Here is a 23,731-nt window from a genome sequence, read left to right as displayed (position 1 = left end):
CGAACTCGATTTTTACAATATGAGCCGAGCTCGATCATAGGTAAGCTCGAGCTCGGCTCGGCTCGTTTACACCTCTAACTTTCTCCTCATCGGGCACATCTTGCCCAACAGCTTTCAGATCACGTATCATGGCACTCATGACACGTAAGTGTTCAGTCACATTGTGTTTTAGGATCAATAGAATAATCCATCCACTTCAGGTTCAAGGCACGGAGCCTCGTTGCCAAAGTTTGACCAAACGAGATCTTAAGCTTGTCCCACATGTCCTTAGCAGTAGGACACATTTCAAACTCACCAATTAAATCATTGTGCATGCAGAATAACATAGTAAAGCGTGCAGAACGATCCCTTTTGAACCACTCATCATGGACTTTCAAGTTTTCATTATACTTAGCCATATCCTCAGGTTTCTCAGGTTCCTGAGGCTTGGCCACAGTAGATTTATTTAATTACATTGAAGTCCCTTGGTTTCTGTAATATATATATACTAGGTTTGGTGCCCGGCTTCGCCCGGGCTACCTCTATTTACCGTTAAATTTTATTTTCAATGAAATAAACTATGTTGGAGTTGTCTAACTCACACGTTTACTATTTGTAATATATTTTTCTACGGCATATCTTGTAATTATGATGAAATGTAAAATTTATTTTCAAATTATGAGACACGTTCACTACCCCGCTATTAATATTATTACTTTCATGACATTCTTTCTTAATATCATTACGTTCACTACTCCCGTGGTTACTATTGTTTCTTTTACTAATTCCTCTATTTTTTTTCTGTTAAATTCATTATTCCCGTTAATTTTATTCGGCCTATATTTAAATAAATAAAATATTTCCTTGAGTTGATTGGTTATTTAATTGTTCATACTTTTTCTCATTGTTACCACTGTTACTTTCACTACATTCGTAGTTACTTTCACTACTCCCACTATCATTATTATAAATGTCAATAATACCGTTAATTTTTTTAATCTCGTTGCTGCTACTATTACTTTTACTACATTTAATTTAATGTATAATTCTATGATGATACTAATTAATTCGATAAGTGGGACATGTTAATTTTAAGGAAAATTACTATATTCTTGTATTTTCTAAATTTAATTACTTTAATTTAATGTAATTTCCATAAATATTCTTCATCAAGGCATCTTTATATTATACTTTTAACCAAAACTATATAATATTTACATTGAGGTCCCTTTATCAGGTCCATCACACGGTGCTATCGATTTAAAACTATATAGTATAATTAATTTGTATAGATTTCTTTAATTACATTGAAGTCCCTTGGTTTCTGGAATTAATATATAGTATTGATATATATATATATATATATATATATATATATATATATATATATATATATATATATATATATATATAGAGAGAGAGAGAGAGAGAGAGAGAGAGAGAGAGAGAGAGAGGGGGTGAGATCCGATGAGAACGATCATTCGGTGAGAACGGTGAGAACAAAGATACCCACTTGACCCACGTTAATTTCCCTCTCTCTCCTCACATATCCAATATCTCAAATTCCCGTACCACTGGCATTTGCTAAAATCAACCACCGCCCCAACATGCTAACACGCCGTTTGGATACCACATTACCACCGGAGATTCGACAGCACATCGTCGGCGCCCAACAACAATTAAAATCCAACTTTCGCTCCCTTCTCAACCCATAACCACCCCGTATATTCTCGTCCCTTCTTCTTTCTTTCTCATCGATCGAATTCAATTTTACTAATGACAGTGATGATGGTGACCGGAGCTCCGACTACATCGAAATAATCTCCATCTTCTATCTCATTCCTTCCTCGCCGGAGATTCACACGAGTGGCAGATAAGTTGTTGACCGGAGCTCCGACTACAACTTTCATGTCATTGATGTCAGTACCATAGTGTCGTCGGCGATACGCATCTCTTCATCGTCAACCTCCGTAATTTGGTCACCACAGAAACTGCCGGCAAAGGCGTCGACTACCATAGTTGCAATTGTTGTTGGTATGCAAATTTCAGTAACGACTCAATTGACGACGGTTGTTCGGCTCGTCGCCGGCGTCGTGAGGTGTTTGGGAACATCGGTTGTGCGGTGAGAAGAGTTGGTCAGAGGTGTGTGGTGGTGGCGAGGTAGTGGTAGTATGGGTTGGTTTGTTTTACTGAAATTAGGGCTTTAAATTTGGTTTTTTTATTGGATTTTGGATTTTTTTTAATTTAAACCCGTGTTGTGTATCTAGATCACGTTTTTGTGTATCTAGAATACTATTGGGCGTATTTAAGTAATTTGTTTTTTCTTTCGTATTATATGTGGAAAAATAATGTATCTGGGATTAAAAAAATGTATTTGCATTGTTATAACATGTACCTATAATTTTTGTAAAAAGTGGATCTATACTATAAAAAATGTATCTACAATTACATAAAAAAGTGTACCTAGTAATTAGTTTTGTGTATCTATGTGACTATGTTAAGATACATTAAATTAGTAGTTAGATACGTCAAAAATTAGTGTAGATACATCGAAATCTACAGGAAACCAACGAAGGGGATGAAGTGAGGTAGTCGTCGCCGGCGACTTGCCGTCTGTTATTCACCATTTCGACCAATCCCTGACCAATTTCGTCTGCCTATTTTCACACAATCTAAACAACCACCATTAGTAGCTGCTCAAACGGAGGTTATGGATAGATCAATGGAACCGCGATATGAGCGACGACCGAAGCTCCGGTGATGTAACAGAAATAGAGGAGAGTATAAATGACGATAAAGGGAAAGCATCGACGTCGGTGGCGGAGAGCGCTTAATGTAGCTCGTGGTTTGCCGCCGTCGTTTGGATTGTCCGCGGAGCACCGTCGATCGAGAGGGCATAAAATAGTCGGTGATTCGTGGCTTCATCTGAATTGTCGACAGTGGTGCACCGTCGCCGATGACGTCTGGTCGTGGCAGAGTGTGATGGTGGTAGTGAATCTGGAGGATGGAGTGGAATGTTATTAAATGGTAAGGGTGAGAGAAAGAAAAAGGTAAGTTGGGGTTTTGCAACTGGGCACTAACAAGCATGAGAGTTAAGTTGGTCTTTTATGTTTGTACAGCTAGTTCGTTCTCACCGTTTACCCCGAGTGATCGTTCTCACCGGATCCTATATATATATATATATATATATATATATATATATATATATATATATATATATATATATATATATATATATATATATATATATATATATATATATATATAAAGGAGACCCTATTATTTTTAGGTTTATTACAAAACCTATTACTAAGATTTTGCATCAAGTATATGATCATTTAATAAATAAGGAAAAACAATTAAATTTTCTAAAACAAGAAGTTACAATGTTAACTCTTGATGAAAAATTACAGAATCCTAAATTACAAGGTAAAATCACTTTGATAAACAATACTTTTGCTGCTACAATATGTGAAGATCATCCCTCTGCATTTTGGGACAGGAAGAAGCATGTTGTAACTCTTCCTTATGAAGCAGATTTTAATGAGAAAAATATTCCGACTAAGGCAAGACCCTGTCAAATGAACTCGGAATATTTAGCTTTATGTCAAAAAGAAATAGCTTCTTTATTGGATAAAAAATTAATTACTGCCTCTAAATCACCATGGTCGTGTACGGCTTTTTATGTTAATAAACATACAGAGCAAGAAAGGGGTGTCCCTAGACTTGTTATTAATTATAAACCTTTAAATAAGGTATTAAAATGGATCAGATATCCTATACCCAATAAAAAAGATTTATTAGACAGATTATATGACTCTGTTATATTTTCTAAATTTGATTTAAAATCTGGATATTGGCAGATACAAATACATCCCGATGACAGTAAAAACGACTTTTAATGTTCCATTTGGACAATATGAATGGAATGTCATGCCATTTGGCTTAAAAAATGCTCCTTCTGAATTTCAGAAGATTATGAATGAAATTTTTAATGATTATGTGGACTTTATTATTGTTTATATTGATGACATATTAGTTTTTTCTAAAACTATTGAAATGCATTTTAAGCATTTAGATATCTTTCAAAAAATTATTATTAAAAATGGGTTAGTAATCTCTAAACCAAAAATGATGCTCTTTAAAACCAAGATAAGATTTCTTGGTCATAATATAGAAAAAGGAAGTATAATTCCTATTAACAGAAGTATTGAATTTGGATCAAAGTTTCCAGATGAGATATTAGATAAAACTCAGTTACAAAGATTTCTAGGAAGTCTTAATTATATCTCTCCTTATTATAAAAATATTGCTGAGGATACAGCTATCTTATATGATAGACTAAAAAAGAATGCAACTCCTTGGACAGAGGACCATACTAACGCTGTTAGAAAAATTAAAACTAAGGTCATCTCTTTACCTTGCTTATCTTTAGCTAACCCCCATTGGGAAAAGATTGTAGAAACAGATGCCTCAGAAAAGGGGTATGGTGGTATATTAAAACAGATCGAATCAACTACTCAAAAAGAGTTACTTGTTCGATATTATTCAGGAAAATGGAATAAGGCTCAAAGTAATTATGCTACTATAGCCAAAGAGGTTCTAGCTATTGTTAAATGTATTTTGAAATTTCAAGATGACTTATATAATAAACCTTTTACGGTAAAAACTGACTGTAAAGCAGCCAAATATATGTTTACAAAAGATTTTAAGCATGATGTGTCAAAACAAATGTTTGCGAGATGGCAATCTCATTTGGCACCTTTTGATTTTCAGATTATTTATAAAAAAGGTGAAGATAATCACCTTCCTGATTTTTTAACTAGAGAATATTTATGATCAGCATTACATATCAGCATTATTTACAAAGAGTAAGACCAATGATCTACATTACATACCAGCATTATTTACAAAGAGTAAGTCGCAATAGAATGATAAGTTACTCTTATCGCTACCTAAGGCCAAGACCTAGTTTTAAGCAATCCTTAAGAAAAAGGCTTTCAGCCTATTATTTAGACTGTAAGTATAGCACTTTAGAACTATATCGTTTACAAAGTGATGAATATTATATATGTAATTAAAAATGGTCATATACTCTTAATTATGTCTGTTTCCAATTCTTATGCAGAAATATTTCAGATGGAATTATCCTCTTATAGAGGAAGAGGAAGAGGAAGAGGAAGAGGAAGAGGAAGAGGAAGAGGAAGAGGAACCTCTTCTAGAGGTCGAGGAAGGGGACAAGGACCTAATATCCTTGTTCAATATGGGAGTCAAAGATTGGTTGCAATGGAAGCCAATAGATCAGAAATTGAAAGGAGACCGGATATACCCGGGAATTCATATTCGTACTCATCAGCAGTACAAGCCATTATTAAAAAAGAGGATGATATGATCCTTAATGATAAGGAAGAAAGAGTTATACTCTTTCTCAATGAATCCGATAAAAAATGGGAAAATAATCCCTGGTATCTCCATAAAAGATATCTTGGTAAATCGGGTTATACCCGGAAACATATAAGTACAGACTCTTCTATGAAGAGATTCTTAAAGCAAATGATTGCACTATTAAACACTTTTATACAACTGGTGAGAGTTATAAATTCTCCAAAATTATTATTGGGAAAATACATCCCATAAATGAATGGGGTATATCTCCATTTGAAAAAAAACATATTACAATAAATAAGGTTTATATGAAATATAATTATTGGTATTATATCCAAGCCTTTGATAAGGTATTATTATATGAGAATGAATCCCAAACCCATACGTGGTTTATTAAAATTAATGTGGACAATATGGATGTCCCCTCTTGGTTTTTAAATGGTGGAATTTTTATGGTACCACCCCAGAAATTCTTCCAGAACTCTTTAAAGAGTATTTTGGAAAATGGCAAGGGCTTAAGCCTACTGGACAGGATTATATTCCTGAAGATTTGAGATTTTTTATGGAATTTTCAATTCCGTGGATATGGGCAGTTGTTCCCACAACGGGTTATACCCAAGACTTATTTTGCCTTAAAAATAGGTCTTATTCAAAATTTTGGAAAACCATGATGGAGGTAGATGAAAATGGTGAGCTTAACTCCATCATCACTATTAATTTATTAAAAAGTAAGATAAACTCTTACTTAGAAGATAAAGAAAAGGCTGATAAACAGCAAAGAGGGAAAGAGATTGATGCTGTTGTCAATCTATGGGCTGGAGATTCCCTTGATATAGAAGAAATGAGTAAAGATGAGATTAAAGAGGTTTATCAAAAAGCCCTATTAAAGACTCTGAAGAAAAAGAGAGATGAAGAAGCTTCAACTTCAGATGTATCTATGGCTTCACTCCATAGCCAAACCTCATACAGTAACCTGATGCAAGATGCTCAGGACCCATATGAAGATATTTTGCTCTGTAAAGAAGATAAAAAAGCAGCCGAATGGATTGAGGGTAAAAAAGAGAGTAAAAAAGGTTAAAAGACATCTAGAAGGACAGTGTCCGGGAGGATGTCCGATCTTTTTTAAGATAATTATTAAGTTTTATCTTTTATAAAGATAAAGTTACTTTTGTAAAAGCAGCAATAATGCTGTCGGTTATGATGTAAGTGCTTACGCACTCTTATTTGTCTTTTGTTTTTCCCCTCTGCCTATATAAGGAGGGCTTGTATCATAGTTGAGGGCATCGGTTTCTCTACCAAGCCTTCTCTCTAAAAAATTCTCTTGTAAAAATTTTCTCCTAGATCAAATAAATAAATCTTCTACTGAGCACAACCAAGTGTTTGTAAGTAGTTTCTTTTTTTTTTTATTTACTGTTTTTTTTTTTTAAAATTTTAATTTAAGGATGAGCCTTATAGGCTAAATCCTTTATGTTGAACTATGACTAGCTAAATAAATTAGTTTTTATCCTTCCTGGTAATAATACTCTTGGTGATGATGATACTCGAGATAACGATACTTTTCATACTCTTTTAAGATCTGGCTGGTAGTTTAAACTCCTGTTAATTACTAGTTACTGTAAACTCATGGGATCGTCCTGTTTGCCCGTGTTTGCCTGGGATTGGCGTTTTGGGGTGCTTGGAGTGGTCATTGAGTTTACCATAATTAGTAGTTTTCTGTTTTGTAAAAATTTACCTATCTGACTAGATGAACAGTGTATGAACAGTATATGCAAACAAGCCTACCTAATACAAGAAATTACTAGTTTTCCCTAGAAAGTCAAGCCTACCTAATACAAGAAATTAATTGGCACATACATGATACATGTATACGCAAACAAGAAATTGCTCGGCACACATATACATGTATATGCAAACAACAAAATACATGGGAAATATTCAAGGGATCATAGATAACATACGACTTACTATGGTTATAAATACTCACAAGATATGTTTTGTTCTTATCAAATCAAATGCTTAGCCTTTGCTCTTTAGCATTTTTTTAAGACTTTCAGTAAACATCTTCAGAAATATAGTGTCCATGATTCTTATCATTGCGTTGCTGACATATTTTGCACATATCTTTGCCGATTTTACGATCCATATGTCCATGCTTTATCTCGTATTGTTGATTTTTTTTAATATGCAATATAAGCAATCTCAATTATGGGTAAGTGTTGCATAAAGGTTGCAGCTTGGGTTTGCCCTTTGCCTTTTGTTATCTATATTTTTCCGCATATGTAGATCGTATTACTGGTAGTGTACTATATACAATTGATTATACTATTTGTTCAAGTATACTTATTCATGTGGTATATTACTTTGTATTGAATAAGACCAATTAAGTTTTTTTTGGTCATAATTTTTCCTATATACATAAAGTTGAGTATATAGACTAAAGTTTTAATGTCAAGTGGTTCAAAATTTTATTAGTTAGAGAATAGCCACGGCATCTCTAATTAATCGAAATTTTATTTTGGAATCACATGTGGAAACTAGACATTATTTGTGATTAGTCGTATGTAATATAATGAGACTTACCCACAGGAATCTTGTTGTATGTATTTGTATGACTAATTAGGATGATATATTGAATCTTGTTTCTTAATCTACTCACAAGAATTAAGAGATGTATATGATTTAATAGTATTGTCATAAAGTTAAATTTTTATGTATCTAATTGAGTAAAGCTTTAGCCCACAGGCAAGTTTTATGTCTCTAGATTCATATTTGAGCATGATTTACATTGGTAAACCATGATTAAGTTTAACGTCTCAACTTTGGTAATAAGCATGTTATTCATTATATTTGAAGTAATTTTACCTGGGAGTTCTACTGATGTTAAATTTGACATTCCTGAATTGAATGGTGATAACTATAAGGTCTGGAAAGAGAGAATGTTACTGCAGTTGGGATGGTTAGATATTGATTATGCTATTCGGAAAGACGAACCACCTAAAGTAACTAAAGAAAGCACTAAAGAAGCAATTGATCTTTATGAAAAGTGGGAGAAATCTAATCGTCTCTCCATTATGTTCATAAAGACCAGAATGTGTGCTAGTATTCGTGGTTCTGTCGATCAGCATACTAAAGTTAAAGATCTAATTAAGGCCGTCGATGAGCAGTTTGCAACTTCTGATAAGCTCTTGCTAGTACCTTAATAATGCAGTTTTCATCTTTGAGGGTCACCGAGACTAAAGGTGTGCGTGATTATATCATGCGCATGAGGGATATTGCAGCTCAACTTAAGACCTTGGAAGTTACCATGTCTGACACTTTGTAACACCCCGACCCAAACCTGGTCGGGAGCGGTTACTTATGATAGCTCACCAGGCTGTGTACATGGCCCACAGATCAACACGGGTCCTTTATAGCGCATTTTGTCCTCACTCATACGCATCCCGGGAACCTTCCCAGGAGGTCAAAAGTTTTAAAAATTACAGGTTTTATCTAGTTGAAACAATTACAAACATATCCTGTCAGTTTTTCTGTAGAATTTACGTGTTTATTTTAATGCTAAAGTCGCGAGAGTAAAGTGATACAAACCAAAGTAAAAGAGGGAGACATATGTCCCTCCAAAATATAAACACAACCTTATGTTTAAAGGTTTACTACAAAATATAACCAAACTAAGTCCAAGGTTCTTTTGCTCACTAGCTCGTCCGTGTACCCCATCTAATCATCATCAACCTGTCAATCGCATTTTATACAAACACGAAAGCCACAATTCAGTGGGGAGTAACTTCGAGTCCTCCCAGCCACGAAATGTCATATTTAATGTAACATGTAAACAACATCATAAGTAAACTAATTATCGAATATTCTAACATATGAACACTAAATGACCAAATTAAACTATGATGTGAAACATATAACAAGCAGTAATCCAAACTTTATCAATTGTAACCGGCTTGCATCTCACCTATTACAATTCATAAAATCACCATACAAGAAAGGGCAATATATCAAAGACAGGCATAAGTTCTTAGCACCGTCAATAGTCACTCTGTAACTCGAGTCTATACCACGAGGTAGGGAAGGTAATCGAACCGGTATCTTGGCTCAGAGGTTCTATCAAAACATGGCCAAGACACAACACAACCCTAGTCCTAAATCTGCGCAGACCTAGACATGCGGATACACACCACCGCACCCAAGACCCACAATTTTTTTAAAACAAAGTGAGTACCCTAAGGAGTCCACCAAAGGGTTGGCTAGTACTTAAGCTGACCACTTACCCTCAAAATAAGTAACGAGGTCATGCCCCAACTTGGATATAAACCCACCAAGTCAGGAACACAAAGGCTATTAAGCAGTGAACATATACTCGTCAAAGACTATAAAGACCTATCTATGACAAACTCAACAACCTGCAAGAAGTACTCAATACCAATACCATTTCAAGCAACATTAACAATATTAAAGGTTTCAGGGAATCTAAGGCCGTTTCTACAATATAAGAAACCATTCAATTCAACCAACAACACATGTGAACTAAAAACATAATAAATGGCCTAAAACAAGAATAAGGCCAATTATCCATTTTTCACAATAATTTTCATCCAACCGAATTTTTACCCGCAACCCCAGTCCTGCGATAGGTACGGGTTCAATCGCGGCTGACCAATCACACAATTGACTGACATCGATTCAGTAAAAGGGACTAAGGCTCGATTTTGCATAATCATCCAAACATTACAATTATCGCTATAAAATTCATTTTAAGCCTATTCATTACAATTTCATATTATAACCTATCCTAACATGTATAAACTACCAATATAAGCATAATTTTACCAACATCATTATATTCATTACTAACATTATTCATTTCAAAAGATTACCCATATGTTACTTATACTAAATATAACATTAATAAACCCGAAACGACGAACAACGCATGAAAAACCGCGAAACAAACAACGGGCCGACCGGGCCAACCCGAGAACTGCCGTGGGCTGCTGGGCCTGCCCCGCCGGGCTGTTGGCCGCCACCCCAAACCCTCCATTTCTCCATTTTTGTTCAGTTTAACATCGTCTGAAGCATCAATTAATCATTCCCATTTCATTTCCATACTAATATGTGAACTTAAACTAACAAAAGACATGATTTTAACCCATATATTCATGTGAAATAAACTACTCAAATAACATTCACCAAAATCATACAAAAAGCAAAGAATGTGACATTTAATCGTCGAGTAACTCGAAATATGTTACCTTAAGCTAGAAAAAGGCAAATAACCCTTGAGAAAACCCTAAAAACAGTAGCTACCCATCATCCTCTACTATATAGGAGTCCCCTATATCATCCTCATCATCTTCACCTATTAAAAACAACAAAAGCACAACAATAATTACTAAAACCGAAATTATGCCCAAAAATCATCTTAAATGGACATCATGAAAACTGAAATTAAAACATACTAGGATGTAGATCTTGAAGAGAGGATTCCGAAAATATAAATTTTGCGAAAATCGGACTAGAAACGAAGAAGTTATGATGAAATTACGATTGTAAGTTATTTGATTTTTTTTTTGGAATTTTCGGTCAAGAACAAGAGGAACAAAAGCAAGAACAAATGAAATCCTAGGAAGAAATGGGAAGGTGCCGCCCAAAAGGAAAGAGGAGCGGGATTTTTGGCGGAATTTCATTAGTCGGTTTTGGCTCGTTTCGACGATAATTAGAACCGTTAAATCAAATGCAAATTCCAACATTGCCAAAATTCTTAAACACGAGTTTACAAGAAGATTGAGTACTCATATGACCCATTTCCAAAATCGTTTGCTCAATTTTCAAAAGAATTGCCATTTTTTCCCGATATGCCTTTATTTCGAAATAAAATGTTTTTACACGGTTTAAACTATTTTTAAACATTTCGAAACTATCAAAATAAATACTTTACTTCAAAATATAATAGAATTACATTTCATTGAATTATTATTACTTCAAATACATTAATATTAAATTCAACTTGATTAATAAATTACTTTCGCAAAGTAATAACGGTCGAAAACCTTTAAACTAAGTCCAAGGTTCTTTTGCTCACTAGCTCGTCCGTGTACCCCATCTAATCATCATCAACCTGTCAATCGCATTTTATACAAACACGAAAGCCACAATTCGGTGGGGAGTAACTTCCGAGTCCTCCCGTACGAAATGTCATATTTAATGTAACATGTAATGTAACATGTAAACAACATCATAAGTAAACTAATTATCGAATATTCTAACATATGAACACTAAATGACCAAATTAAACTATCATGTGAAACATATAACAAGCATTAATCCAAACTTTATCAATTGTAACCGGCTTGCATCTCACCTATTACAATTCATAAAATCACCATACAAGAAAGGGCAATATATCAAAGACGGGCATAAGTTCTTAGCACCGTCAATAGTCACTCAGAACTCGAGTCTATACCACGAGGTAGGGAAGGTAATCGAACCGGTATCTTGGCTCGGAGGTTCTATCAAAACATGGCCAAGACACAACACAACCCTAGTCCTAAATCTGCCTGAGACCTAGACATGCGGATACACACTACCGCACCCAAGACCCACAATTTTTTTAAAACAAAGTGAGTACCCTAAGGAGTCCACCAAAGGGTTGGCTAGTACTTAAGCTGACCACTTACCCTCAAAATAAGTAACGAGGTCATGCCCCAACTTGGATATAAACCCACCAAGTCAGGAACACAAAGGCTATTAAGCAGTGAACATATACTCGTCAAAGACTATAAAGACCTATCTATGACAAACTCAACAACCTGCAAGAAGTACTCAATACCAATACCATTTCAAGCAACATTAACAATATTAAAGGTTTCAGGGAATCTAAGGCCGTTTCTACAATATAAGAAACCATTCAATTCAACCAACAACACATGTGAACTAAAAACATAATAAATGGCCTAAAACAAGAATAAGGCCAATTATCCATTTTTCACAATAATTTTCATCCAACCGAATTTTTACCCGCAACCCCAGTCCTGCGATAGGTACGGGTTCAATCGCGGCTGACCAATCACACAATTGACTGACATCGATTCAGTCAAAGGGACTAAGGCTCAGTTTTCGGCATAATCATCCAAACATTACAATTATCGCTATAAAATTCATTTTAAGCCTATTCATTACAATTTCATATTATAACCTATCCTAACATGTATAAACTACCAATATAAGCATAATTTTACCAACATCATTATATTCATTACTAACATTATTCATTTCAAAAGATTACCCATATGTTACTTATACTAAATATAACATTAATAAACCCGAAACGACGAACAACGCATGAAAAACCGCGAAACAAGTAACGGGCCGACCCGGGCCAACCCAGGGCCTGCCGTGGGCTGCTGCTGGCTGCCGGAACTTTCTTTGGGCACATTGGCCGCCACCCCAAACCCTCCATTTCTCCATTTTTGTTCAGTTTAACATCGTCTGAAGCATCAATTAATCATTCCCATTTCATTTCCATACTAATATGTGAACTTAAACTAACAAAAGACATGATTTTAACCCATATATTCATGTGAAATAAACTACTCAAATAACATTCACCAAAATCATACAAAAAGCAAAGAATGTGACATTTAATCGTCGAGTAACTCGAAATATGTTACCTTAAGCTAGAAAAAGGCAAATAACCCTTGAGAAAACCCTAAAAACAGTAGCTACCCATCATCCTCTACTATATAGGAGTCCCCTATATCATCCTCATCATCTTCACCTATTAAAAACAACAAAAGCACAACAATAATTACTAAAACCGAAATTATGCCCAAAAATCATCTTAAATGGACATCATGAAAACTGAAATTAAAACATACTAGGATGTAGATCTTGAAGAGAGGATTCCGAAAATATAAATTTTGCGAAAATCGGACTAGAAACGAAGAAGTTATGATGAAATTACGATTGTAAGTTATTTGATTTTTTTTTTGGAATTTTCGGTCAAGAACAAGAGGAACAAAAGCAAGAATAAATGAAATCCTAGGAAGAAATGGGAAGGTGCCGCCCAAAAGGAAAGAGGAGCGGGATTTTTGGCGGAATTTCATTAGTCGGTTTTGGCTCGTTTCGACGATAATTAGAACCGTTCGTCAAATGCAAATTCCAACATTGCCAAAATTCTTAAACACGAGTTTACAAGAAGATTGAGTACTCATATGACCCATTTCCAAAATCGTTTGCTCAATTTTCAAAAGAATTGCCATTTTTTCCCGATATGCCTTTATTTCGAAATAAAATGTTTTTACACGGTTTAAACTATTTTTAAACATTTCGAAACTATCAAAATAAATACTTTACTTCAAAATATAATAGAATTACATTTCATTGAATTATTATTACTTCAAATACATTAATATTAAATTCAACTTGATTAATAAATTACTTTCGCAAAGTAATAACGGTCAGTAAACCTTTAAACTAAGTCCAAGGTTCTTTTGCTCACTAGCTCGTCCGTGTACCCCATCTAATCATCATCAACCTGTCAATCGCATTTTATACAAACACGAAAGCCACAATTCAGTGGGGAGTAACTTCGAGTCCTCCCAGCCACGAAATGTCATATTTAATGTAACATGTAATGTAACATGTAAACAACATCATAAGTAAACTAATTATCGAATATTCTAACATATGAACACTAAATGACCAAATTAAACTATCATGTGAAACATATAACAAGCATTAATCCAAACTTTATCAATTGTAACCGGCTTGCATCTCACCTATTACAATTCATAAAATCACCATACAAGAAAGGGCAATATATCAAAGACAGGCATAAGTTCTTAGCACCGTCAATAGTCACTCTGTAACTCGAGTCTATACCACGAGGTAGGGAAGGTAATCGAACCGGTATCTTGGCTCAGAGGTTCTATCAAAACATGGCCAAGACACAACACAACCCTAGTCCTAAATCACAAGAGACCTAGACATGCGGATACACACCACCGCACCCAAGACCCACAATTTTTTAAAACAAAGTGAGTACCCTAAGGAGTCCACCAAAGGGTTGGCTAGTACTTAAGCTGACCACTTACCCTCAAAATAAGTAACGAGGTCATGCCCCAACTTGGATATAAACCCACCAAGTCAGGAACACAAAGGCTATTAAGCAGTGAACATATACTCGTCAAAGACTATAAAGACCTATCTATGACAAACTCAACAACCTGCAAGAAGTACTCAATACCAATACCATTTCAAGCAACATTAACAATATTAAAGGTTTCAGGGAATCTAAGGCCGTTTCTACAATATAAGAAACCATTCAATTCAACCAACAACACATGTGAACTAAAAACATAATAAATGGCCTAAAACAAGAATAAGGCCAATTATCCATTTTTCACAATAATTTTCATCCAACCGAATTTTTACCCGCAACCCCATTCCTGCGATAGGTACGGGTTCAATCGCGGCTGACCAATCACACAATTGACTGACATCGATTCAGTCAAAGGGACTAAGGCTCAGTTTTCGGCATAATCATCCAAACATTACAATTATCGCTATAAAATTCATTTTAAGCCTATTCATTACAATTTCATATTATAACCTATCCTAACATGTATAAACTACCAATATAAGCATAATTTTACCAACATCATTATATTCATTACTAACATTATTCATTTCAAAAGATTACCCATATGTTACTTATACTAAATATAACATTAATAAACCCGAAACGACGAACAACGCATGAAAAACCGCGAAACAAGTAACGGGCCGACCGGGCCAACCCGGGGGCTGCCGTGGGCTGCTGGGCCTCGCTGCGCCGGGCTCTTGGGCTGTTGGCCGCCACCCCAAACCCTCCATTTCTCCATTTTTGTTCAGTTTAACATCGTCTGAAGCATCAATTAATCATTCCCATTTCATTTCCATACTAATATGTGAACTTAAACTAACAAAAGACATGATTTTAACCCATATATTCATGTGAAATAAACTACTCAAATAACATTCACCAAAATCATACAAAAAGCAAAGAATGTGACATTTAATCGTCGAGTAACTCGAAATATGTTACCTTAAGCTAGAAAAAGGCAAATAACCCTTGAGAAAACCCTAAAAACAGTAGCTACCCATCATCCTCTACTATATAGGAGTCCCCTATATCATCCTCATCATCTTCACCTATTAAAAACAACAAAAGCACAACAATAATTACTAAAACCGAAATTATGCCCAAAAATCATCTTAAATGGACATCATGAAAACTGAAATTAAAACATACTAGGATGTAGATCTTGAAGAGAGGATTCCGAAAATATAAATTTTGCGAAAATCGGACTAGAAACGAAGAAGTTATGATGAAATTACGATTGTAAGTTATTTGATTTTTTTTTTGGAATTTTCGGTCAAGAACAAGAGGAACAAAAGCAAGAACAAATGAAATCCTAGGAAGAAATGGGAAGGAGGGGGAAGGTGCCGCCCAAAAGGAAAGAGGAGCGGGATTTTTGGCGGAATTTCATTAGTCGGTTTTGGCTCGTTTCGACGATAATTAGAACCGTTCGTCAAATGCAAATTCCAACATTGCCAAAATTCTTAAACACGAGTTTACAAGAAGATTGAGTACTCATATGACCCATTTCCAAAATCGTTTGCTTAATTTTCAAAAGAATTGCCATTTTTTCCCGATATGCCATTATTTCGAAATAAAATGTTTTTACACGGTTTAAACTATTTTTAAACATTTCGAAACTATCAAAATAAATACTTTACTTCAAAATATAATAGAATTACATTTCATTGAATTATTATTACTTCAAATACATTAATATTAAATTCAACTTGATTAATAAATTACTTTCGCAAAGTAATAACGGTCAGTAAACCTTTAAACTAAGTCCAAGGTTCTTTTGCTCACTAGCTCGTCCGTGTACCCCATCGAATCATCATCAACCTGTCAATCGCATTTTATACAAACACGAAAGCCACAATTCAGTGGGGAGTAACTTCGAGTCCTCCCAGCCACGAAATGTCATATTTAATGTAACATGTAATGTAACATGTAAACAACATCATAAGTAAACTAATTATCGAATATTCTAACATATGAACACTAAATGACAAAATTAAACTATCATGTGAAACATATAACAAGCAGTAATCCAAACTTTATCAATTGTAACAGAAGCATCTCACCTATTACAATTCATAAAATCACCATACAAGAAAGGGCAATATATCAAAGACAGGCATAAGTTCTTAGCACCGTCAATAGTCACTCTGTAACTCGAGTCTATACCACGAGGTAGGGAAGGTAATCGAACCGGTATCTTGGCTCAGAGGTTCTATCAAAACATGGCCAAGACACAACACAACCCTAGTCCTAAATCTGCGCAGACCTAGACATGCGGATACACACCACCGCACCCAAGACCCACAATTTTTTTAAAACAAAGTGAGTACCCTAAGGAGTCCACCAAAGGGTTGGCTAGTACTTAAGCTGACCACTTACCCTCAAAATAAGTAACGAGGTCATGCCCCAACTTGGATATAAACCCACAAAGTCAGGAACACAAAGGCTATTAAGCAGTGAACATATACTCGTCAAAGACTATAAAGACCTATCTATGACAAACTCAACAACCTGCAAGAAGTACTCAATACCAATACCATTTCAAGCAACATTAACAATATTAAAGGTTTCAGGGAATCTAAGGCCGTTTCTACAATATAAGAAACCATTCAATTCAACCAACAACACATGTGAACTAAAAACATAATAAATGGCCTAAACAAGAATAAGGCCAATTATCCATTTTTCACAATAATTTTCATCCAACCGAATTTTTACCCGCAACCCCGAGTCTGCGGCAGTGCGGGTTCAATCGTGGTGACCAATCACACAATTGGTGACATCGATTCATCAAAAGGGACTAAGGCTCAGTTTTCGGCATAATCATCCAAACATTACAATTATCGCTATAAAATTCATTTTAAGCCTATTCATTAAATTTCATATTATAACCTATCCTAACATGTATAAACTACCAATATAAGCATAATTTTACCAACATCATTATATTGGTAGTTTATACATGTTAGGATAGGTTATAATATGAAATTGTAATGAATAGGCTTAAAATGAATTTTATAGCGATAATTGTAATGTTTGGATGATTATGCTTGCCGAGCCTTAGTCCCTTTGACAATCGATGTCGATCAATTGTGTGATTGGTCACCACATTGAACCCACTGCCGCAGGACTATGGCGGTAAAAATTCGGTTGATGAAAATTATTGTGAAAAATGGATAATTGGCCTTATTCTTGTTTTAGGCCATTTATTATGTTTTTAGTTCACATGTGTTGTTGGTTGAATTGAATGGTTTCTTATATTATAGAAACGGCCTTAGATTCCCTGAAACCTTTAATATTGTTAATGTTGCTTGAAATGGTAATGGTATTGAGTACTTCTTGCAGGTTGTTGAGTTTGTCATAGATAGGTCTTTATAGTCTTTGACGAGTATATGTTCACTGCTTAATAGCCTTTGTGTTCCTGACTTGGTGGGTTTATATCCAAGTTGGGGCATGACCTCACTTTATTTTGAGGGTAAGTGGTCAGCTTAAGTACTAGCCAACCCTTTGGTGGACTCCTTAAGGTACTCACTTTGTTTTAAAAAAAATTGTGGGTCTTGGGTGCTGGTGTGTATCCGCATGTCTAGGTCTCAAGCAGATTTAGGACTAGGGTAGTGTTGTGTCTTGGCCATGTTTTGATAGAACCTCTGAGCCAAGATACCGGTTCGATTACCTTCCCTACCTCGTGGTATAGACTCGAGTTACAGAGTGACTATTGACGGTGCTAAGAACTTATGCCTGTCTTTGATATATTGCCCTTTCTTGTATGGTGATTTTATGAATTGTAATAGGTGAGATGCAAGCCGGTTACAATTGATAAAGTTTGGATTACTGCTTGTTATATGTTTCACATGATAGTTTAATTTGGTCATTTAGTGTTCATATGTTAGAATATTCGATAATTAGTTTACTTATGATGTTGTTTACATGTTACATTACATGTTACATTAAATATGACATTTCGTGGGCTGAGGACTCAAGTTACTCCCCACCGAATTGTGGCTTTCGTGTTTGTATAAAATGCGATTGACAGGTTGATGATGATTAGATGGGGTACACGGACGAGCTAGTGAGCAAAAGAACCTTGGACTTAGTTTGGTTATATTTTGTAGTAAACCTTTAAACATAAGGTTGTGTTTATATTTTGGAGGGACATATGTCTCCCTCTTTTACTTTGGTTTGTATCACTTTACTCTCGCGACTTTAGCATGGTTATGTAAATTAGTTTGTTAGTATTTGCAGGTTTTGGCACTCTCCATTTGGGAATGTTTGTGAATGGTTTAGAAAAGTTTTAAAAATTACAGGTTTTATCTAGTTGAACCAATTACAAACATATCCTGTCAGTTTTTCTGTAGAATTTACGTGTTTATTTTAATGCTAAAAATGAGGGTGTCACACACTTTCCTTGTGCACTTCATTTTATGCACTCTTCCTCCAAAATATGCTCCTTTTAAGATCTCTTACAACACACATAAGGATAAATGGTCAATTAATGAACTTATGGCCATATGTGTTCAAGAGGAGGGCAGACTGTTAATGGAGGAAGGTGAAAAGGTGAACCTTATTGTTGCTTCTTCTTCAAAGCGGCAAAAGGGTCACACTAAAGATAAGGGAAAGGGAAAGATTTCAGCTGAGCCGGCCATTAAGAAGGAGTCTACGTGTTTCTTTTGTAAAAAGAAGGGACACATGAAGGTAGACTGCATTAAGTTTAAGGCTTGGCTAAAGAAGAAAGGTAATTTTCATGCGTTTGTTTGTTATGAATCTAATATGGTTAATGTTAATCATAATACATGGTGGATTGATTACGAACTACAATCCATGTTTCGAATACCTTGCAGGGTATGACAAACCTAAGGAAACCAGTGGGCAGTGAACTTTCAATCTATTCAGGAAACCAGATTAGTTCACATGTGGAGGCCATTGGGACATGCAACTTAATATTAAGTAGTGGTTTTATTTTGCATTTGGAAAAGACATTTTACGTTCCAAATTTCTCTAGAAATTTGATTTCAGTATCAAGACTTGTACCTTTGGGTTTTACCTTTAATTTTTCGGACTGGATTCGATATTCTCGAAATTAAAATTATTGGTTATGCTATTTTGTCTGATAATTTATATCGTCTTGAACTGCAAAATAATATTACTCATAATTCTATGAATGTCAATGTTGGTTTAAAACGTTGTATTATGAATGAGAATTCCTCTATTTTGTGGCACCGGAGATTGGGACATATCTCCATTGAGAGGGTAAAAAAAATTAGTAAAAGATGGATTACTTGATACTTTAGACTTTACTGATTTTGATACTTGTGTTAGTTGCATTAAGGATAAGCAAACTAACATGTCTAAGAAAGGTGCAAAGAGGAGTTCTAGCCTATTAGAAATCATACATACGGATATTTGTTGTCCGGACATGAACGCTAATGATCCAAAATATTTTATCACCTTTATTGATGATTACTCACGTTATATGTATCTTTACTTACTTCATTCTAAGGATGAAGCTTTTGATGCCTTTAAATTGTTTAAGGCTGAAGTAGAGAACCTATGCGGTAAGCGCATTAAGATTGTGAGATCTGATAGAGGTGGTGAATACTATGGTAGATACACTGAGAACGGACAAGCACCTGGTCCATTTGCTAAATTTCATCAAGAGCATGGGATTGTTGCCCAATACACTATGCCTGGTTCTCCAGAGCAGAATGATGTAGCAGAAAGAAGAAATAGGACATTAATTGAGATGGTGCGTTGTGTGAGAAGTAATGTTAAACTTCCTTCATTTTTGTGGGTTGATGCTCTTAAGACGGCAGCGTATATATTACATCTGGTTCCTTCCAAGGCTGTGTCTAAGACACCTTTTGAGTTATTTAAAGGATGGAAACCGAGTTTGAGACATATACGCATTTGGGGATGCCCTTCGGAGGTGAGAGTGTATAATCCACAAGAAAAGAAACTTGATCCAAGGACTATTAGTGGGTATTTCATTGGATATGCCGAAAAGTCTAAGGGTTATAGATTCTATTGTCCATCTCATAGTACAAGGATTGTGGAATTAAGAAATGCTAAATTTCTTGAGAATGACTTGATCAGTGGGAGTGACCTAATTCAGGACTTTGTCCTGGAGAGAGATCGTCATGAAGTTCCAACCTCTGATTCAAGTGATAGATTGGTTGTCATTCACACTCCTCAAGTTCAATCGAGTGTTACCCAACCAGTGATAGAAATTTCACAAAATGCCGATCAAAATATAGTAGATCATAATGAGGAAGAGGTTCACCATGAGGATGAACAAGTTCCATTAAGAAGATTTATTCGTGAAAGGAGATCGGCTATTCCTGATGACTATGAAGTATATCTACAAGAATTGGATTATAATGTTGGAGCTGATAATGATCCTATGTCATTTTCACAAGCCGTAAGTTCTACAGATTCAAACTTATGGTTAAATGCTATGAAAGATGAGATGAATTCTATGGCATCTAATGGAGTTTGGGATCTCGTTGTATTGCCAAATGGTGTAAAACCCATTGGGTGCAAGTGGGTCTATAAGACTAAAAGAGATTCACTTGGCAACATCGAGAGACATAAGGCAAGACTCGTTGCTAAAGGATTCACTCAAAGGGAAGAAATTGACTATACAGAGACCTTTTCTCCTGTATCAAAGAAAGATTCCTTTCGAATTATCATGGCGTTTGTAGCTCATTTTGATTACGAGTTACATCAGATGGATGTGAAAACAGCATTTCTCAATGGTGATTTAGAGGAAGAGGTTTATATGAAACAACCTGAAGGATTCTTCTCTAAAAATGGTGAGCATTTGGTTTGTAAGCTAAATAAGTCCATATACGGTAATAAAATCAAACCAATCAAACTGCCCCGATATGAGTACAGCTGAGGTTTCATCCAAATAAGGTGGTTGTGCATGCATTACAAGCCTATTTGGAGACCAGCAAGAATCTTAGGACATAAGAATTGATGAGATCAACGAAAACTCCTTGCAATAATAGCCATACTTATTGCCAAATTCAAGCTGATAAATATGGGTGGCAAAGGTTTGAGATATGTAACTAGCTTTTCGAAATTTTCTGCACTACAACGCGTCCATGCCACAGTGACTGACCTTTCCTCAAAAAAAAAAAAAAAAACCTGACCTACACATGTATCTTTCACCTTATACTAAAAGTGTGAGCACTATGTTACTATTCACTAATGAATAGTAACTTGTATAATGAATAGTGTCACAAGTTGGGTTGGGCTGCTTTGTGCGGATTAGTCTTTGGACCTCACTGATTTGGACTCTACTGTCAATCCTCCCGTTCATTCCTCTCAAGTCTCATCCATGCCCTCTATTCTCTAATTCTCTCATGTGTGGTAATCACTGCCTCTCCTCATTTATCCACCACTCATTTTTTTTTTTTTTGGTAAAATGTGAGCTTTTATCCACCACTCATTTCCTGCTCTCTCCTCCGCTTTTTCCCCAACCACACAGACCTCCACCTTTTCCCTTTACTTTCACTCTCACAACCTCTACTGAATTTTGTGACCTCAACCATGCAAACGGAGACATCAGAATCAATATCGGAAGACAAGGTATCAGCGATGACGGTTTCAGGTTAACTCTCTTGTTTTTATTTTGCGAGTATCCATTGTCATCCATTTCCTTGATTTTATTTTGGATTTGTGTTAGGGTTTAGACTCTTGATCTGAAGATTTAATGCTATTTTTTTCAGGTTTTAATTTAATTTCTTTCATTTAGGTGTGATTTATTAATTTGGATGTATTTTGGGTGGATTTTAAGGTATGTTAAAAAGAGATTAATAAAATATACTTGATCAATTTGATTATTACTAAGCTAATTGTCCTAACATGCGTGATTGCATATGGTAGATTACTTGGATTGCAACCAGCTTAGCAAGATCAATTTCATCATTCGACCTCACAGGTATGACGCCATCTTCAATTAACCTTTCAATTTTTAATTATTTATTTCTGTTTGACTTTAATCGGATGGACTTCACTGCACTGTTTGTTTGCTCTTAGTTGCTTTGCTTGCTCTTAACCTATGCCTCGTTCGGTTGTTCCACCATTGCTGAGGTTGAGAGGGTCCAATTTGAGCATTAAACTAAATTACACATAAATTTTGCTCTGTTTTCTGAAAGCTATAGTGTCACATTAGATGATTTAACCCCGCTTAATTTTCCCTCTTTGCGTTATTAATTAAATCATCTGTCTTGATCATGAAGCCAATTGATGTTTAGTGAGAGTAAAGATTGTGACTCAATTTGTCCCTCACTTTTTTGAACTTTTCGGTTGGTTCTTTTTATTATGGTTTTTAGTTGATCAAGTTGGACATGGAATTGTAGCTAGGTTTATGTATCAGTATCATGTTGTGACCCGTGTTACTACGACATTCCATTTTAGTCATGTGTCTAACACGTCACGACAATGCAACACTTCCTTATCGACCAAAAAACTAAAAGCTTCACATAAATAACTGTATCCGACATTCTAACACTGTGGCGTGCCTTGCAGTTGAGTCGACCCAGAATATCATAGATTGTGATTGAATGTGTCAGACAGTAAATACTAGAATTACTTATTTTCTTCGCAATTTGATGGCTGATGGTTGATGATTGGGCTTGTACATACCTGTTACTGCTGTTATTATCATAATGGTCATTGTAGACGATCTTTCTTAGTCCGATTGCAACATGGTGCTTCTTTTTTTAAACTCTTATCAATTTTATAATTTTCATTTATGAGGATGCAGAATAGGAGATATACACTTCTTTTGTTCTTAATTATAATAATGGTATAAAGCAAAATGGTTCATCGAAGTATTGTTTACCTTTTTACTATAATCTACTCAATAGTAGTCATTTGACGCAATTCTCAACGAAATATTCAATTTGGGTCTTCTGGAGACAGCATATGTACTGCTAATACAGGCATGCATATGCTACGTTAATTTGACTGATCGACCCTTTCCTTATTCCTCCATTTACAAGTCATTGTATTAATCATAATGTCGCCATTGTTGTATGTTGGTGGTGAAAGATCGTCTTAACATGGCTTGTTACTACACAAAGTAACCTAAGTCCAAACTCATTATATATGGTGTCTCTAATAGTCTTATCGTCGTGTGATTTGTTATTGTTGATGTTGTTTTTCTATAGCATACTGTATAATATAAAATAGAACCGAAGGTTAATAGAATCC

General features: G+C 35.2%; 1 protein-coding gene and 1 long non-coding RNA gene across 2 annotated transcripts; both read left to right on the top strand.

Moving 5' to 3' along the window:
- The first annotated feature begins 8,159 nt into the window (after positions 1–8,159).
- Positions 8,160–8,564, top strand: LOC141620381 (uncharacterized). The gene has a single exon (XM_074437267.1). It carries the CDS (start codon positions 8,160–8,162, stop codon positions 8,562–8,564), a length of 405 nt encoding a protein of 134 aa, XP_074293368.1.
- A 13,333-nt stretch (positions 8,565–21,897) lies between these two features.
- On the top strand, positions 21,898–22,452 carry LOC141621899 (uncharacterized). Its single transcript, XR_012532770.1, has 3 exons — positions 21,898–22,124; positions 22,243–22,310; positions 22,400–22,452. It is a non-coding gene; the product is annotated as an uncharacterized LOC141621899 (long non-coding RNA).
- Positions 22,453–23,731: the final 1,279 nt, after the last annotated feature.

This window comes from Silene latifolia, chromosome X (assembly GCF_048544455.1).
Source record: "Silene latifolia isolate original U9 population chromosome X, ASM4854445v1, whole genome shotgun sequence".
NCBI classification, from domain to species: Eukaryota; Viridiplantae; Streptophyta; class Magnoliopsida; order Caryophyllales; family Caryophyllaceae; genus Silene; species Silene latifolia.
Note: the sequence above shows the minus strand (reverse complement) of the source record. Positions and strands in the feature narration are given on the sequence as shown.

Coding starts and splice junctions, on each gene's coding strand:
- LOC141620381 (XM_074437267.1), top strand. CDS start 8,160: ATGATTAAGTTTAACGTCTCAACTTTGGTAATAAGCATGTTATTCATT.